Raw genomic sequence first — 16,374 nt, forward strand, 5'->3', positions numbered from 1 at the left:
CTATGCGAAGGTTTTAAAAAATAATAATAAGGAAAATTCTGGAGGCCTGGAACAATTGGCAATCACAATAACGTGTGGTACGATGTATACTTATCATAAATTAGTGGCATGCACAATTTCTTTGCTTCTTTGAAACTGTGGAGAAGAAGAAACTAATTTTCGTGTTTTACCTTATGAATTTTTAAACTTAACTTTTTAATTTAAAAAACTTGGTGTTTTGTAAGAACCAAACAATATTACTGAAATTATGAGTGTCAAACAGAGTTTCAGAGGTGTCACCCTCGCACTAATTGTGTTGTGTGCGTCCTTCATGTGTCATGCTAGTCCCGCCACGGACAGATGCTACGCTGAATCTTGTACACAAGTGACAGGAAGGTTCACAAAGGGTTATTTCGACACTCTTCTAGAGTATTTCCAGACGGGACTGGACGTCCTTCTGGGCCGTGTGGGGAACAAGGGCTGGGCTCGAGGAAGTTCAGGGTCGTCCAGGGTCAGTTACTGGAAGTACCAGCTTCTCAGAGTGTACACAAGAATAGATGAGCATGTGGACGAAATTGAGACTCTAATGGACGAAGCTGATGGGCTACAGTTCTGGACAAAGCCCAAGTTCAACCACACAACAGACATCGCCGTACCTCCAGACCTCGTAGATGACATCAAGGAATATCTAACGGAACGCGGGATCGAGTTTACTGTCCTCATCAGAGATCTCCAGGTAAGACAACATTATTTATAGCTTCAAACTTTCAGAGATTTAAGAGAGCTGTATAACAAGAACGTCTACCATTTCTATCTACCTAATAGCTGGGTACAAAATTTCTGTAAATAAATCATGTTTGATTCTCAGGACTAAACTAGCAATTTGTATTTCATAATCAAATCAAGAACATTCAGCAGTGAGCTACAAAATAATGTTTCATTTTGTCTTAACACTAATACGACACCGAGTGAGATTCACAAAAAATGTATTATTATTATTATTATTATTATTATTATTATTATTATTATTATTATTATTATTATTTATGCGAATAAGCCATTAGGACAACGCAAAGTACTTACAGGCGTGCATTTACCTTCCTTCGTGCCATATTTCTTTCATTCTTTTCTGAGAGCTTCTCTGTCTTCAAACCAGACTGTTCCAGTCTTCTTCTTTGGTATTTCCAATTGGTCAACTTGCCATTTGTGAATTTCGAATCTGAAGATTACCCGGTTTTGGACATTGCTGGTATAATCCCAGCTTGTTTCAGATTAGTATTGTTTCCGCCAATCCATTTTGTTGTATCTGTCTTGGCTTTACTCCTGTTTTCGTAGATTTTAACTATTTTAAGTCTGTCTGCATGAATTTTATTATTATTATTGTTATTATTATTAGAGCCTCCGTGTCTCAGGCGCCAGCACGCTGGCCTCTCACCACTGGATACCGTGGTTCAAATACCGGTCACTCCATGTGAGATTTGTGCTGGAAAAAGCGGAGGCGGGACAGGTTTTTCTCCGGGTACTCCGGTTTTCCCTGCTATCTTTCATTCCAGAAACATTCTCCACTATAATTTCATTTCATCTGTCAGTCATTAATCATTGCCCCCAGAGGAGTGCGACAGGCATCGGCAGCCGGCACAATTCATATCTTCGCCGCAAGTTGGGGGCTTCATTCATCCCATCCCTGACCCTGTCATTGACTGGAAAACAGATTGTGGGTTTTCATTCTTATTATTATTATTATTATTATTATTATTATTATTATTATTATTATTATTATTATTATTATTATTAATGTTATTATTATTATTTATTTTTATTATTATTATTATTATTATTATTATTATTATTATTATTAATGTTGTTGGCTTTGAGAACCCCCTAAATACTTTTACGGTTTTCGGAGACGCCGAGGTGCCGCAATTCAGTCGAACAGGAGTACTTTTACTTGCCAGTAAATACACCGACACGAGAGTGACGTATTCGAGCACCTTCAAATACCACCGGACTGAGCCAGGATCGAACCCGCCAAGTTGGGGTCAGAAAGCCAGCGCCTCAACCGTCTGAGCCACGTAGCCCGGCTATTATTATTATTATTATTATTATTATTATTATTATTATTATTATTATTATTATTATTATTATTATTTCTTTCTTTCTTTCTTGCTTTCTTTCTTTCTTTCTTTCTTAATCTGTTCACCCTCCAGGGGTTTTTTTTGCCTCCGACTCAGCGTGGGATTCCACCTCTACCGCCTCAAGGGCAGTGCCCTGGAGCGTGAGTATTTGGGTCGAGGGATACAACTGGGGGAATGACCAGTACCTCGCCCAGGCGGTCTCACATGCTATGCTGAACAGAGGGATTGAGGGGGGATGAGAATACTGGAAGGGATAGACAAGGAAGAGGGAAGAAATGGTCTTAAGTTAGGTACCATCATGGCATTTTCCTGGAGAAGAAATGGGAAACCACGGAAAACCACTTCGATGTTGACTGAGGTGGGAATCGAACCCATCTCTACTGATCTGACCTCCCGAGGCTGAGTGGAGCCCGTTCTAGAAATCGTACCACTTTTCAAATTTCGTGGCAGAGCCTGGAATTCAAACCGGGTCTCCGAGAGTGGCAGCTAATCACACTAACCACTACATCACAGAGGCGGATAATACTAATACGACACCGAGTGATAGTCACAAAAATGTTTACTGTATTATTATTATTATTGAAAATGAAAATTCTCAGCCTGGTTTTAGTCGTTCGACCGGGTCACGAATGGAATGAATGAAACCCCATCTAGGGGCGAGGATACGAACCGTGCCGGCTGCTGAACCCCGCTGCATTCCTCTGCGGCAACGATTAATTACTGACAAATGAAATGAAAATATACTGGAGAGTGTTGCTGGAATGAATGATGACTGGGAAAACCGGAGTACCCGGAGAAAATCCTGTCCTACCTCCGCTTTGTCCAGCACGTATCTCACATGGAGTGACCGGGATTTGAAGCACAGAACCCAGCGGTGAGGGACCACGGAGGCTCATTATTATTATTATTATTATTATTATTATTATTATTATTATTATTATTATTATTATTATTATTATTAATGTAAGACACAGAAAATGAAGACATTTTTATCTCCCTCTGCTGTTCAACATAAACCCACAACTCTGTGGGTAGGTACATTAATGATTCCACTAGAACTATTCGTGGATGAATATAACACGACTAAACGTATGCTGACTAGTGAGCAATCTGTTGGTAAGGATCAAATCACTGTGATAACGGATGCATATTGAACTGTTTGTGGTGGCAACGGTTGTTTCTTTAAGGGATAAATAAAACTAGGGGACTGATTGAATCCTTCCCCTAATAGCATCTGTTATGTCATTCGGTTCAATGACGGAGTGATCAGCGACTTGTCCTTCAATCCTCGGGAACCTGGGTTTGATTCCAGGCCGGATCGAAGGATTGTAATTTATTAAAAGATGTATGATTTCCTTGGATCGGGGACTGGACGTTTTGTGATGTTCCCAACATTCATGCAACTCACACACCACACACAAGACTACTCTTTATCATAGTAACACGCAGTTTACTATACACCACATATGCCGCCCACCCCTTCGGAAGGTTTGCCCTATAACGGCCGTACTAGGCTACGCTGGTTCAAAATCCAGTCATCTGCGGGATTACAACTGAGGAGCTATCTGGTGGTCAAATAGCGGCCCCGGTCTAGAAAGCCAAGAATGACGGCCCAGATGATTCGTAGTGCTCAGCACACGACAGCTCATAGTCTGCAGGACGTATGCTAGGACACCCACTAGGGCTGTAGTGCCATGGTGCTTGTGTTTATTGTATTAATAATCATAAATATAATAATAATAATAATAATGATATATTCGAATAAGCCCATCAGGACTACGCTAAGTAATTAAAAGCGTGCATTTGCCTTCCTTAGTGCCAATATTTCTTTCATTCTTTTACTGTGGGCTTCCTTTCTGTCTTCAGACCAGGTTATTCCATTCTTCTTCTTTGGTCTTTCCTCTTGGTCAACTTCCCATTTTTGAATCTTGGATCTCAAGATTACCCTGTTCTGCACATCTGCTGATGTAATTCCTGCCTGTTTCAAATCGGTTTTGATTTTGCCAATCCATTTCATTGTGTCTGTTTTAACTGCAATGCTGTTTTCGTAGAATTCAGCTATTTGTTTGGCAAGTCTGCCTGGATGCACTCTTTTATTATGTCCACATAATCTTTAGCCTGCGTTGTCTAATGTCCCTGTGAATATTTGTATATTGTTTAATTTCCTCTCTGCCTCTATGTTGGTATTGTCCGTCGGTGAGTTTCGGGCCTAGAATTTTTCTTATGATTTTGCGGTCGTTTTTCTCAATGTTTTCAATGTCTGCTTTTTTGTTCGAAATTAGCGTCTCTGATCCACAAAGACAGTCTGGTTTAATGAGAGTATTGTAATGTCTTTGTTTTGTGTGCTTGAAGATACGTCTTTTATTATAGATATTTTGGGTTAGTCGGTATGCGTTTCTCGTCTTTTGGCATCTAATTTCATTGGCTTTTGTTTCGAGTCCTTTTCCCTGATATTTCAATTGTGATATTCATTTAATTTTGCCATATTTTGTCTCCATGAACTTTGATGATTATTATTATATATATTCGTTTACAGCCGTTGGACATCACGTTAGGTTACAGTTACATGTTTCTGGAAGCCTTCGTCACCGCCCAAAACGTTAGCATCCTTTCTATGGCAGCCTTTCTTCTTTCTTCCGTTCAACCACGATTAAGTTTTGGTTCGTCATGGAATCCCTCGAATTTGCCGATCACTGACCTAAACTTTGTTCGGTTTGAGATGTCTTCTGAATTTAGTCCCACCTGTTTGAGATCCTTTCTCACCTTCCTGAACCATTTGTCCGACACTTTAGGTCTGCTGACTAGTATTGTGAAATTCCTTTTCGTTAGTCTCTTCTCATCAATTCTAAATAAACTCCCATAGAATTTAAGTCTCCGTTTCCTTATGGACTCAGTTAGCCTTTTATTGTTACGGTAAAGTTCTTCCCTTCCTCGCAACCAGCAATATACTGTCCGTCCACAATATTTGGACCCATTATTTTGCTAAGGATCTTTCTTTCGAATTTCTTAGCTTCTCTCAGTCTCACTTTCCTTGTCATTTGGAGGCATTCACTAACGTAGAGACATTCCGTTTTGATCACTGTATTATAATGCCTTAGTTTAGCTTGCCTGGGGATGGTTTTATTCTTGTATACAGGATGTGTCCTACGAAAATCCGCAGCCATCTTCTCCCTTCTGTTGTTGTTTGCTTCTCTTTCATTTGTTTTCAATTGCGCTATTTCACCCAAGTACTTAAAGCTATCATCTCTTTCTCTTTTATCGTGTTCTGTCTTCAGGTATCAAGGGGCTATTTTGATGTTTATTATATATTTAGTTTTTTCGAAAGAAATCTGTAGTCCTGCTTTTTCTGCTTGTATTTTAGTACATTCTATTGCTGTGTCAGTATTACTACATAGCAGCGTGAGGTCATCAACAAAGACAAGCCAACTATTTTTATTATTATTATTATTATTATTATTATTATTATTATTATTATTATTATTATTATGCTAGTTGCTTTACGTCGCACCGACACAGATAGGTCTTACGGCGACCATGGGAGAGGAAAGGGCTAGGAGTGAGAAGGAAGCGGCCGTGGCCTTAATTAAGGTACAGCCCCAGCATTTGCCTTGTGTGAAAATGGGAAACCACGGAAAACCATCTTCAGTGCTGTCGATAGTGGGATTCGAACCTACTATCTACCGAATACTGGATACTGGCCACACTTAAGTGACTGCTGCTATTAAGCTCGGTAATAATAATAATAATAATAATAATAATAATAATAATAATAATAATAATAATAATAATAATAATAATAATAATAATAATATGCTGCCGCTTTTCACACATCTGAGCGATCGCGGGTGCGACTAGGTCGCAATTATGGAAAAGGAATCATACATAGCTACTTGGGAAAGATTGCGAAAGCTACAGTTAATAATAGTTCTTCATCAGTTTGTCCATTTTCTTTTTTCGGTAGTATTTTCTTACTGATTAATCTGGTTACCTTTCGTTCGAATTATTGAAAACAAACTACAATTATAAACTAAAGTAAAATTTAACGGTGAGAAAGCCCAAACCTATTTTATCCTGAAGACGGGAAATTAAGTCCACAAATGCTAGGGATACCTCCTAAATAAATCACATGGGCCTATACTGAATGAGTCCATGTGACATGATTTTTATTGAATTGACAGTTATGTGAGTCTATAATAAACATGAAATTCATATGATTTCTTCCACATTTTTGTGGATCAGTATGAGCATTTTTTGAAGCATTGTTAATGCCTATTTTACTCTCAGGTGGGATACCCTCAATTCAGTAGTTGAAATTATGGACACCCTAACTGAATATTCTCCTCTAGGGAAATTAATCAAGATTAACAAGGTAACACTCTCTTGTAAACACGATGTATCTGTGCTCAACTTGCGCTTATGATAATCTCCTGTAGTTTATGAATCTCGTCCATGACGCCCGCAGTACAGATAGTCACCAAACATGCCATACACCCTAACAAGTGTGGTAGTCAGAACTATCGAGTTTCCTCACTACCTCAGCTAGAGCAGACTCGTCATGAGGAGGGTGTTTTCCTTAATTTCAAATAATTGACTCAAAACAGCAATTGTTCACTGAAGAGAGCATTATAGTGAGATGCATAAGCGACATCAGTTTATATAATTACAATATAAAAGCGTTCAACTGTCCAATATCATAAAAAAACGAATTAACGTATAGATATGGGTTAATACGTTAATATGACTTAACTCCTTATTCAACAAATGTCCTGTTTAGCATTATAATAGTAATTTGGGGATATTAGGCCGCGTACTGTTTGTAATCTGCTGATGCGTTTCGATCCTGCGTCTATCAGTTGCTTTCTACAAACAGCCCCACCTATCTATCTAGCTTCATTCCACGGAATTATCATTCCTTCTGGATCTCTATTTGAAAGATCACCGCATCGAACAAATACCTACAACCATTCATTCCTGGTCTCTGATTCGAGGTTATGGAATACTATCCCGGAAGATATTAAAAAGTCTTGCTCGTCTAGGAAGCTTAAAACAGACTATCGTAAATTCCTCCAGAGTATACATACAGTTGACTCGAATGAATGTAAGAGTGAATGATGTGTGAATGAAACAAAAAATTACACACTAAATTGAAGTATCTTAGGCTGTCCCATTGACGTTTCCATTCTTCTCCACTGTTCCTAGAAATAGATAACATATAACATGGTTTTTACTTTACTCAGATTGTAACAAAGTAAAATTCAGTTAATTTCTTTTTGCCTCATTTTAGAATGAGTTTTCCTTTGAGCTAGTTAGTAGATATATTCTTTACTTACTAATTTCATATCTTTCTGTTATTATCCACTCTCTATTTATCCCAATTATGTTCATCAATAGTAATCTTAATTAATTATATTATTGTTACTCCTTATCTGACTTACTCGTCTTATTTCATAAACTGTAATTGACTACCATGATACTTTAAATTAACGATGTAAAAGTAAAAAAAAATTGTATGTGGTTAAGTGTAAGAGAGCCAAGAGCCCTAACATCACCACTTAATAAAGACAAAATTAAATAAATAAATAAATAAATAAATAAATAAATAAATAAATAAATAAATAAATAAATAAATAAATAAATAAATAAATAAATAATGAAATAATGAAATAATGAAATAAGTAAATAAATAAATGCGAAGTAAATAAAGAAAGAAATAAAGTACCCAGACTCAAGAAGGGGAGACCTTATTAGAAATATAGTTCATTCCAGGGCCTCCAAAGACGCGGGAAAAGATGTTGACGAATTAACTATGGAGGGTAGCCATGATCTACTTAATATATAGCCGTCACCTTTGTTAAAATTATTCAGGTGTTTTGCAATTTCTATAGGCCTAGTCTCACGAATGATTCTAGGTATAAAATGTTTCTCGTTATAAATGACAGTTGCATCAAAAATGATTTGATGGTCATTATGTATGGCCTGATCTGCCACAGCAGACTTCTCTAGCTGGCGAAGACATAAGTGCCTGTGATGTTCCTTAACCCTCATTGCTACCTACTTACATGTTTGGCGAACATAAACCGATCCACAGGTGCAAGGAATCATATATATTCCAGCCCAGTTTAAACCAATAGGATCTTTGACAGACTGCAATCAACTGTCTATGATGATATTAAGCTTAAAATTGTTCCTTCTTAGAATATTACCAACCCTATCCGTGACAGATTGTACGGTTGGCAGGAAGACCAGACTCAAAGGACGAGAGTCATGTGACAGTCTGTCATTTGGCTTAGTATATAGCACTTCAACAATGTTTCCTTGAGTAGCCATTCTTCAGGAATATTATGGTTAGGAACTCAAGTCCAGCGCTTAATTTATCCTCGTCACAAAACTCCCTTGACTTTTAAAAATTTATTTAGCGCATGTCATATCGCAATTATCAAAAGGAAAGTAATGACTAGGCTTCGGATTTTATAGAGAGTAATGCAAAATTAATAAAGCGAGTAACAAGTATCCATAACTGCACAAAAGCCTGCGCAATGATCATGTTATGAGTTTTGCATGAACATTAGGGGTACGGCCCATCAGAACCCCTTGAATTGATGTTACTCTCACTGCATCGTAGAGGAACTGACTAGACACTTCCTAGTAAGCAAATTATTTGGCATTCTAACCTATTACTGTCTAAAAGCCCGGAGTCTAGTAATAACAGATATAGGAATGAACACAAGACACTATTACAAATAATCACAAACAAATGCCCTACTAAGATCTATTATCTAATGAATCATTTGTTGCGTTCAGAAGTTCAGAAAAGCGTCCTCAGGGGACACTCTTGGCAGATTTGAGAGGTAGTTTGTCTCATTTTCTTAATGAAAGATTTATTGACCACCTAATCAATACAATTTTTGTTTTGTTTTTTACTAGGTCTAGTTTCGGCCTATGTAAACAGCCATCTTCAGTTATTCATAGCAATATAGTTTAAAGAAAAACACAGTGTCACTAAAATTGAATGTCTTAATACAAACGTCAAAAAGAACTGAATCTTAAAAAAGCTATAACCACAAACATGGTTGCAAAAAACACACATTATACAATTAAAATATTCAGTTCATTTTTAATTAGCAGGTGTTCATCAGGATTAAAAGTCATTGTATATTGACCATAGTGAATATTTTAATTGTGTATATATGCGTGTTTTTTGTAACCATGTATGTGATTATAGCTTTTTAAGATTCAATTCTATTTGACGTTTGCATTAAGATATTCAGTATATTCAGTTTTAATGATATCGGCTCCACCACATTCGACTTTGCCGCTCGTAACCATCTGAACGAGGAACTGCCAGGGAAATGGATAGGACGATGAGGCCCTGTTTCTTGGCCCACCAGATCACCGGATTTAACACCGTTAGACTTCTTCTTGTGGGAAAATTTGAAGAACGTCGTTTACACTTAAGCGCCGGAAAACCCCGACCAGCTCCGGTAACTCATCACGGACGCCTGCCGAGCAATTACACATGGAATGCTTCAGCGCACAAGATTATCTATTGGACACCGGGCCAGAATGCGCAAAAACCAAAAAGCTCATCACATCGAGCATTTGCTGCGATGGACGATGTGGTTGCAACAGGATGGAGCTCCGCCCTTATTTAAACTATCTTGCTATGTTTAGCTGAAAATGGTCGTTTACATTGGCCGAAACTAGACCTAGTAAAAAAAAAAGTTGTATTGATTAGGTGGTCAATACATCTTCCATTAAGATAGTAAGTCATATCCATCAATACGGGTCTAATAATGAAATTCATTGTTTATAGGTAGTTTGCCTGTCGTTATCGCAGTGTGCATGTCAGACATTCAACCATGGGTGGTGTGCTAGTGGCTTCACGTCGCACCGACACAGATATGTCTTATGGCGACGATGCGATAGGAAAGGCGTAGAAGTTGGACGGAAGCGGCCGTGGCCTTCATTAAGGTACATCCCCAGCATTCCTGGTGTGAAAATGATAAACCACACAAAACCATCTTCAGGGCTGCCGACAATGGGATTCGAACCCACTATCTCCCGGATGCAAGCTCACAGCCGCGCGCCTCTAACCGCACGGCCAACTCGCCCGGTATGGTTGGTGTGGATCCTGTTTGTAGTAATCCAAAGCCTGTGAGCAAATCATCATCAGAAGGTTTTTGTGTTTATTTTATTTTCTGCCGGGCTAAGCAGCTCGGACGGTAGAGCGTTGGCCTTCTGACCCCAACTTGCAGCTTAGATCCTGGTTGAGTCCGGTGGTATTTGAAGGCGCTCCAACAGCAGTGGGAGTTCCTGACCGGTTGTGTTGTCTCAGCATACCGGCAGGGCAGATGTTATCAGGGCGGAATGAATATTGTGGGTTGCATAAAGCTACATTGGAAGGGGCGGTTGAATCACTCTGTACAAAAGGCTAACTCCGATTGACTGTAATAAACGTCCAGCCAAAACTACGCGACATAAAGAAATGAAGTTTTGGCGATACATTTATTACTGTGTAGGGAGGATTTTTGGATATTCCGTCCGTAAGAGGATAAAAAGTGGGTTTGATTGTTTAAATGAAAAACTTTATAGTTTACAGAGGTAAAAATTGGTATTTTGAATCTACTTTAAGAATAAAGAGACATGTATTTCTTGTTTCCGAAAAATTTCCTTAAGGGAGTGAAAAGTAATGGAAAAGGTGTTGAATACCTTTTATTAGAATACTTACTGTATATCTCAAAACCTTAATAACTTTCGTTACAGACATGAAAATTGGTATTTAGAATCTACTTTAAAAATAAAGAAAAACGTATCTTTTGTTTTCGAAAAATCCACTTAACGGGGGGAGGGGGGTGAACACGAGTAAAAATTGGGTGAATTTTAAAATGTATTTACCATCAGTATATCTAAGAAATGTAACATGCTACATACGTGAAAATTGGTATTTGGAATCTCCTGTAAAAGTAAAGAAACACGCATTTGTTTTTCTGAAAATGCACTTAACGGGAAGTAGAAAACTGAGTAGAGGTGGGTTCGATTCCCACCTCAACCATCCTGGAAGTGGTTTTCCATGGTTTGCCACTTCTCCTCCAGGCAAATGCCGGGATGGTACCTAACTTAAGGCCACGGCCGCTTCCTTCCCTCTTCCTTGTCTATCCCTTCCAATCTTCCCATCCTCCCACAAGGCCGCTGTTCAGCATAGTAGGTGAGACCGCCTGGGCGGTCCCCAGTTGTATCCCACGACCCAAGGTCTCACGCTCCAGGACATTCCCCTTGAGACGGTAGAGGTGGGATCCCTCACTGAGTCCAAGGGAAAACCAACCCTGAAGTGTAAACGTATTAATAATAATAATAAAAAGAATAAATGTCAACTTGCATTCGGCAGATAGCGGAATATGTTAATCAGCACGTGGTTGATGCGGAAGTCTCCTTCAAGAGCGAGGCTTGAACTAGGAAATCTGGAATCGAACTTCAAAGAGCCTTCTTCTGATCAACTTGAGCCATCATATGGGCTTCACCACTGGTTATACCACGCCTAATACATTAGGTGTTAATGATAAGTATTACCACCTCTCTAGTCTCTGGAGCCTTTGCCGACCTCCTGTCAGATGCCTCCCTCGGGGCACCTTCTGTGACGGTTTATCATTATCTCACTGTTGCTCAACTCAGTTCCTGAGACCTAATATGTTTGCTTGTATCCAACTATTATAGAGATGGGGAGATCAAAAACAAGAACACATACTTTCAATGTAATTGCAATAGAGGCCATATGTGAATAAATTAGGTGTGCTGACTCACACAACATGTGACCAAACGAGTTAGATGAAACTTGAACCAGGAACTTAAATTCCAGATTCACTTCCTACATAAAATGATGGTTTTCTGATCCCAAGTTCGCGAGTTCGATTCCGGCTTAGTACCGTGCTAAAGTAGGCCAGCCTCGCGTAAGTAGTTTTGCCGGCAGGTAAAGGAACTCTTGCGAAACACAATTCTAGCATCTCGGCATTTCCGAATAACCATAAAAGTACCAAGACATTACTGGATATCCACAGCCTGTTTTCAGTTTCAACCTGGTATAGGAATGGAATTCATGAAGCCCCCATCCAGCGGTGAGGATAGGCACTGTGCCGGCTGAGTACCCAGAGAAAAAAATGTGCCGCCCCCGCTTTATCCAGCACAAATCTCACACGGAGTGACCGGTATTTGAACCTCGGAACCCAGCGGTGAGAGACTGGTCGTTGCCGCCTGAACCACGGAGACACCAGAGGTATTATTATTATTATTATTATTATTATTATTATTATTATTATTATTATTATTATTATTATTTTATTACAAGTTGCTTTACGTCGCACTGACACAGATAGGTTTTATGGTGACGATGTGATAGGAAAGGCTTAGGAGTTAGAAGGAAGCGGCCGTGGCCTTAATTAAGGTACAGTCCCAGCATTTGCTGGTGTGTAAATGGGAAACCACGGAAAACCATCTTCAGGCCTGCCGACAGTGAGGTTCGAACCATCTCCCGAATACTGGATACTGGCCGCACTTAAGCGACTGCAGCTATCGAGCTCGGTCTTTTGATTATTATTATTATTATTATTATTATTATTATTATTATTATTATTATTATTATTATTATTATTATTAAATATCCGGACAGTTTGAACCCTATTGTACAATGTAGATTTTAAATTATTGGTCCTTGACAAAAAATTAGGAAACTAAATTATTGAAGATGTGGTAAATGAAATGGCGTATGGTTTTTAGTGCCGGGAGTGTTCGAGGACATGTTGGCTCGCCAGGTGCAGGTCTTTTGATTTGACACCCGTAGGTGACCTGCGCGTCGTGAAGAGGATGAAATGATGATGCAGACGACATATACACCCAACCCCCGTGCCAGCGAAATTAACCAAAGATCGTTAAAATTCCAGACCCTGCCGGTAATCGAGCCCGGGACACCTGTGACCAAAGGCCAGCACACTAACCATTTAGCCATGGAGCCGGACGAAGATATGGTGAATGAACTTGAGGAACTGTTTGTAGCAGCAGTATTCCCTAAATAGGTGATATAAATGCTTTGAAATTTCCAGATTACAGTTGTTTAGGTGACACTCAAGTTTGAATCTTGTCCTTCCAAATAAGGCACAGTCAAACAGTAAATGGTCCACTGTTTGTGAAAATCCACAAAACCACAAGGAAACGCCTGCAACTTTAATTTTGAAGCGTTCAAAGTAGCGGTTAAACTTTCCATGGCCGGAGAGAAACTGAGTGAAAATGAGTTCGGGCACTAAGGTTTTGTTCTGGAATCGGCTATACAGGCCTACAGTATGTCTAGAATAAATAATTATCTTGTGACAGAACATTTTGTACTCGATTGCCAGAGGTTGTCCCACTGTCTTATATAATGTGTTTTGATTTGGGCTTGGGGGGGCGATTTGTTGCAGATGACATTTGATCTGACGCCCGTAGGTGACCTGCGCGTCATGATGAGGATGAAAATGATTATGAAGACGGCACATATACCCAGTCCCCGTGCCACGTGAATTAACACGAATTGACCCCATGGTGTGTTTGCGATTGAAGCAGATATCTCGCCATAGCTCTCAGGGCCAGTTTCATCAACGTGGCTTAAACCTTAAACCCGAGTTATAGAGTTTTAACTCTGTATTTGACTATTCATTCTGTTTCATCAAGGAGAGTTAATTTCAACTCTAGGTTAAGGCCGGAGTTATGTTAACCTCTCCTTTCACCTGGGTTAAATTGTTAACTCGAGGTTAAAAGCAAACTGGCCACCGTGGATCATGCTTTATTTAGATTTGTTAAATGGTGTTCCTAGCAGAAATAGGCGTATGGTAAAAAGGAGAGACTTTCAAAATCTATCTGAGGAACAATTTCTGAAGAGGTATAGACTGTCAAAAACTGTCGTCAGTAAAGTCGTCGATGAAATTTGCGAGAGTTCACTTGTAGAATACACAAATGACTCAAACAGGCCTCTCTCTCTTATACTAAAGGTAAGGTTTTGTACCACAAGACAACAACGATTATTTTTCTGTCAGTTATCAAGTAACCAGTGATTCTAACCTCACAATTCATTATATAGTTACAAGATGGCCTGTAACGTGGGCAGTGCTATTAAATTCCCCTGTTATTTTTCCCATGTGCCCTCCTTTTCTTTTAATTTAACACCTTCAATCTCCTTGCATTCTATAATTCTTTGGTACTTGGTGGCTAATTCAATAAGTAATGTTTTTTTTTCTAAAGCAGAAAAATTCGTACCCCTATTTCTCTTCTGAACTTCTTCCAATTTTCGATCACTGCAATCGGTTCTATCACGATCAGGAAATAACAATATCTTCCACGAAATTGAGGAAGGAAACGAAGTACCGCGCAAGAAATAAACAACAGAACCATGCAAGAAGTGTGTTCATAATCTCTGATTACAAGTCACTGCCTCCTTGATCGGTACCGCAGCCGTTTCCGGCGAGGGCTAATACGGTGTTGGTTAACCCTCTGCCGAAATAGCTTGGTGAAATGCGTGACTCATAAGAATGAGTTAGAATATTAACCCTAAGTTTCAAACCCCAGGGTTATTTAACCCACGTTGATGAAACTGGGCCTCAGCAGATTTGCTAACACCCCTTCGCAAAGTACATTTGAATTCGCCCGAGAAGTGATCTGATTGGCTCATTTCAGCAGCTGATAAATATACAACGGCGCTATATATCGAATTATTTTTTCAAATTATTTATCAGTATGACCAACTCTCTGAAGCTGAAGTACCCGGTTCACGTTGTTTCCGACCACCCTGTAAATTCACGCTTATTTTGTGAAAAGACATTTAGCACTTTGGACACAATTTCGTATCTTATCGCGTTAACACGCGCTGTCACTCTGCACGGTGATTGAGTGATTTATATTTTTCCAAAATATTTTAATTTTATAACTCCACTCCTTTGGATGTTCGGTGCATTTTTCAATGTTAGATTGTATTTCCCGTCAAATAAAAATGAGTAATCCTTCCTTTTGAAGCTTTTCAAAATGTACAGTGAGTTTCCCTCATCGGTTGGCCGGCAGGCGCGCTCAGCTTATCTGCCTCTCGTTGACTCATCCCTTCCCGTTACACAGCGCAGTGACAGCACGTGAATGCTCGTACTTCGCAGTTCAGGTCCGTGCTTAGAACGTGTATTAAGTGTTGGTCTGTCGCTCCAACTGTTCTAGAACTGTGAAGTGTTACACCGGGTTATAATTCTCATAATGCCTCCACATGTGTATACGGTAGAGGAAAGGGTATTTATGTACGATAATTATGGGCAAACAGAGTCTTGCAGGGAAGTTGTTAGGTGATTTGTAACACATTTTTCACGTGTACGCCCTCCACATAGAGAAACACGTAACTCGTAAAAAATTGAGAGGAACTGGTTCTTTACTCGATAAGAAGCGAAGTGTTAAAAAAGGTGCAGGAGGAGAACATTTCCAACATCTCCTATTATATATATATATTTTTAAATGCTATTTCTTCGGGGCGTCGACCTAGAAAGATCGTTTGCACCTACTTGTATGTGAGGATCCGAGTGTATTTGCACATTGCGGAAGTGTAAAGTATTGAATGTGAGGAAAGGAACGTTAAGGACGACACAAACACCCAGTCCCCAGGCCAGGGATATTAATAATTTACAGTAAAAAAGACCAGGTCGGTAACCGAACCCGTAGCCGCCGGGTGACAGGCGGACGCGTTGCCCCCTACACCGCGGGGCCGGATCCTGCTCTCATCACGTACGGGCTTTGTTTCTTAATTCTTAATTACTTCTTCTTAACACTCCAAGGTTGGCTTTTCCCTCGGACTCAGCGAGGGATCCCACCTCTACCGCCTCAAGGGCAGTGTCCTGGGGCTTCAGACTCTGGGTCGGGGGATACAACTGGGGTGGATGACCAGTACCTCGTCCAGGTGGCCTCAACTGCTATGCTGAACAGGGACCTTGCGGTGGGATGGGAAGATTGGAAGGGATAGACAAGGAAGACGGAAGGAAGCGGCCGTGGCCTTATCTTACGTACCATCCCGGCATTTGCCTGGAGGAGAAGTGGGAAACCATGGAAAACCACTTCCAGGATGGCTGAGGTGGGAATCGAACCTTCCTCTACTCAGTTGACCTCCCGAGGCTGAGTGGACCCCGTTCCAGCCCTCGTACCACTTTTCAAATTCCGTGGCAGAGCCGGAAATCGAACCCGGACCTCCGGGGGTGGCTACTAATCACACTAACCA

General features: G+C 39.9%; 1 protein-coding gene across 1 annotated transcript in view; it reads left to right on the top strand.

Annotated features, from left to right (window-relative positions):
- The first annotated feature begins 247 nt into the window (after positions 1 to 247).
- The window catches only part of LOC137496920 (carboxypeptidase B-like), a 233,203-nt gene continuing 217,076 nt past the window's right edge, over positions 248 to 16,374 (top strand). Inside the window, exon 1 of the mRNA XM_068224962.1 lies at positions 248 to 715. Coding sequence (XP_068081063.1) covers positions 248 to 715 — 468 coding nt within the window. The remainder of the gene's footprint in view (positions 716 to 16,374) is intronic.

Source organism: Anabrus simplex, chromosome 1, assembly GCF_040414725.1.
Source record: "Anabrus simplex isolate iqAnaSimp1 chromosome 1, ASM4041472v1, whole genome shotgun sequence".
In the NCBI taxonomy this organism is placed as follows: Eukaryota; Metazoa; Arthropoda; class Insecta; order Orthoptera; family Tettigoniidae; genus Anabrus; species Anabrus simplex.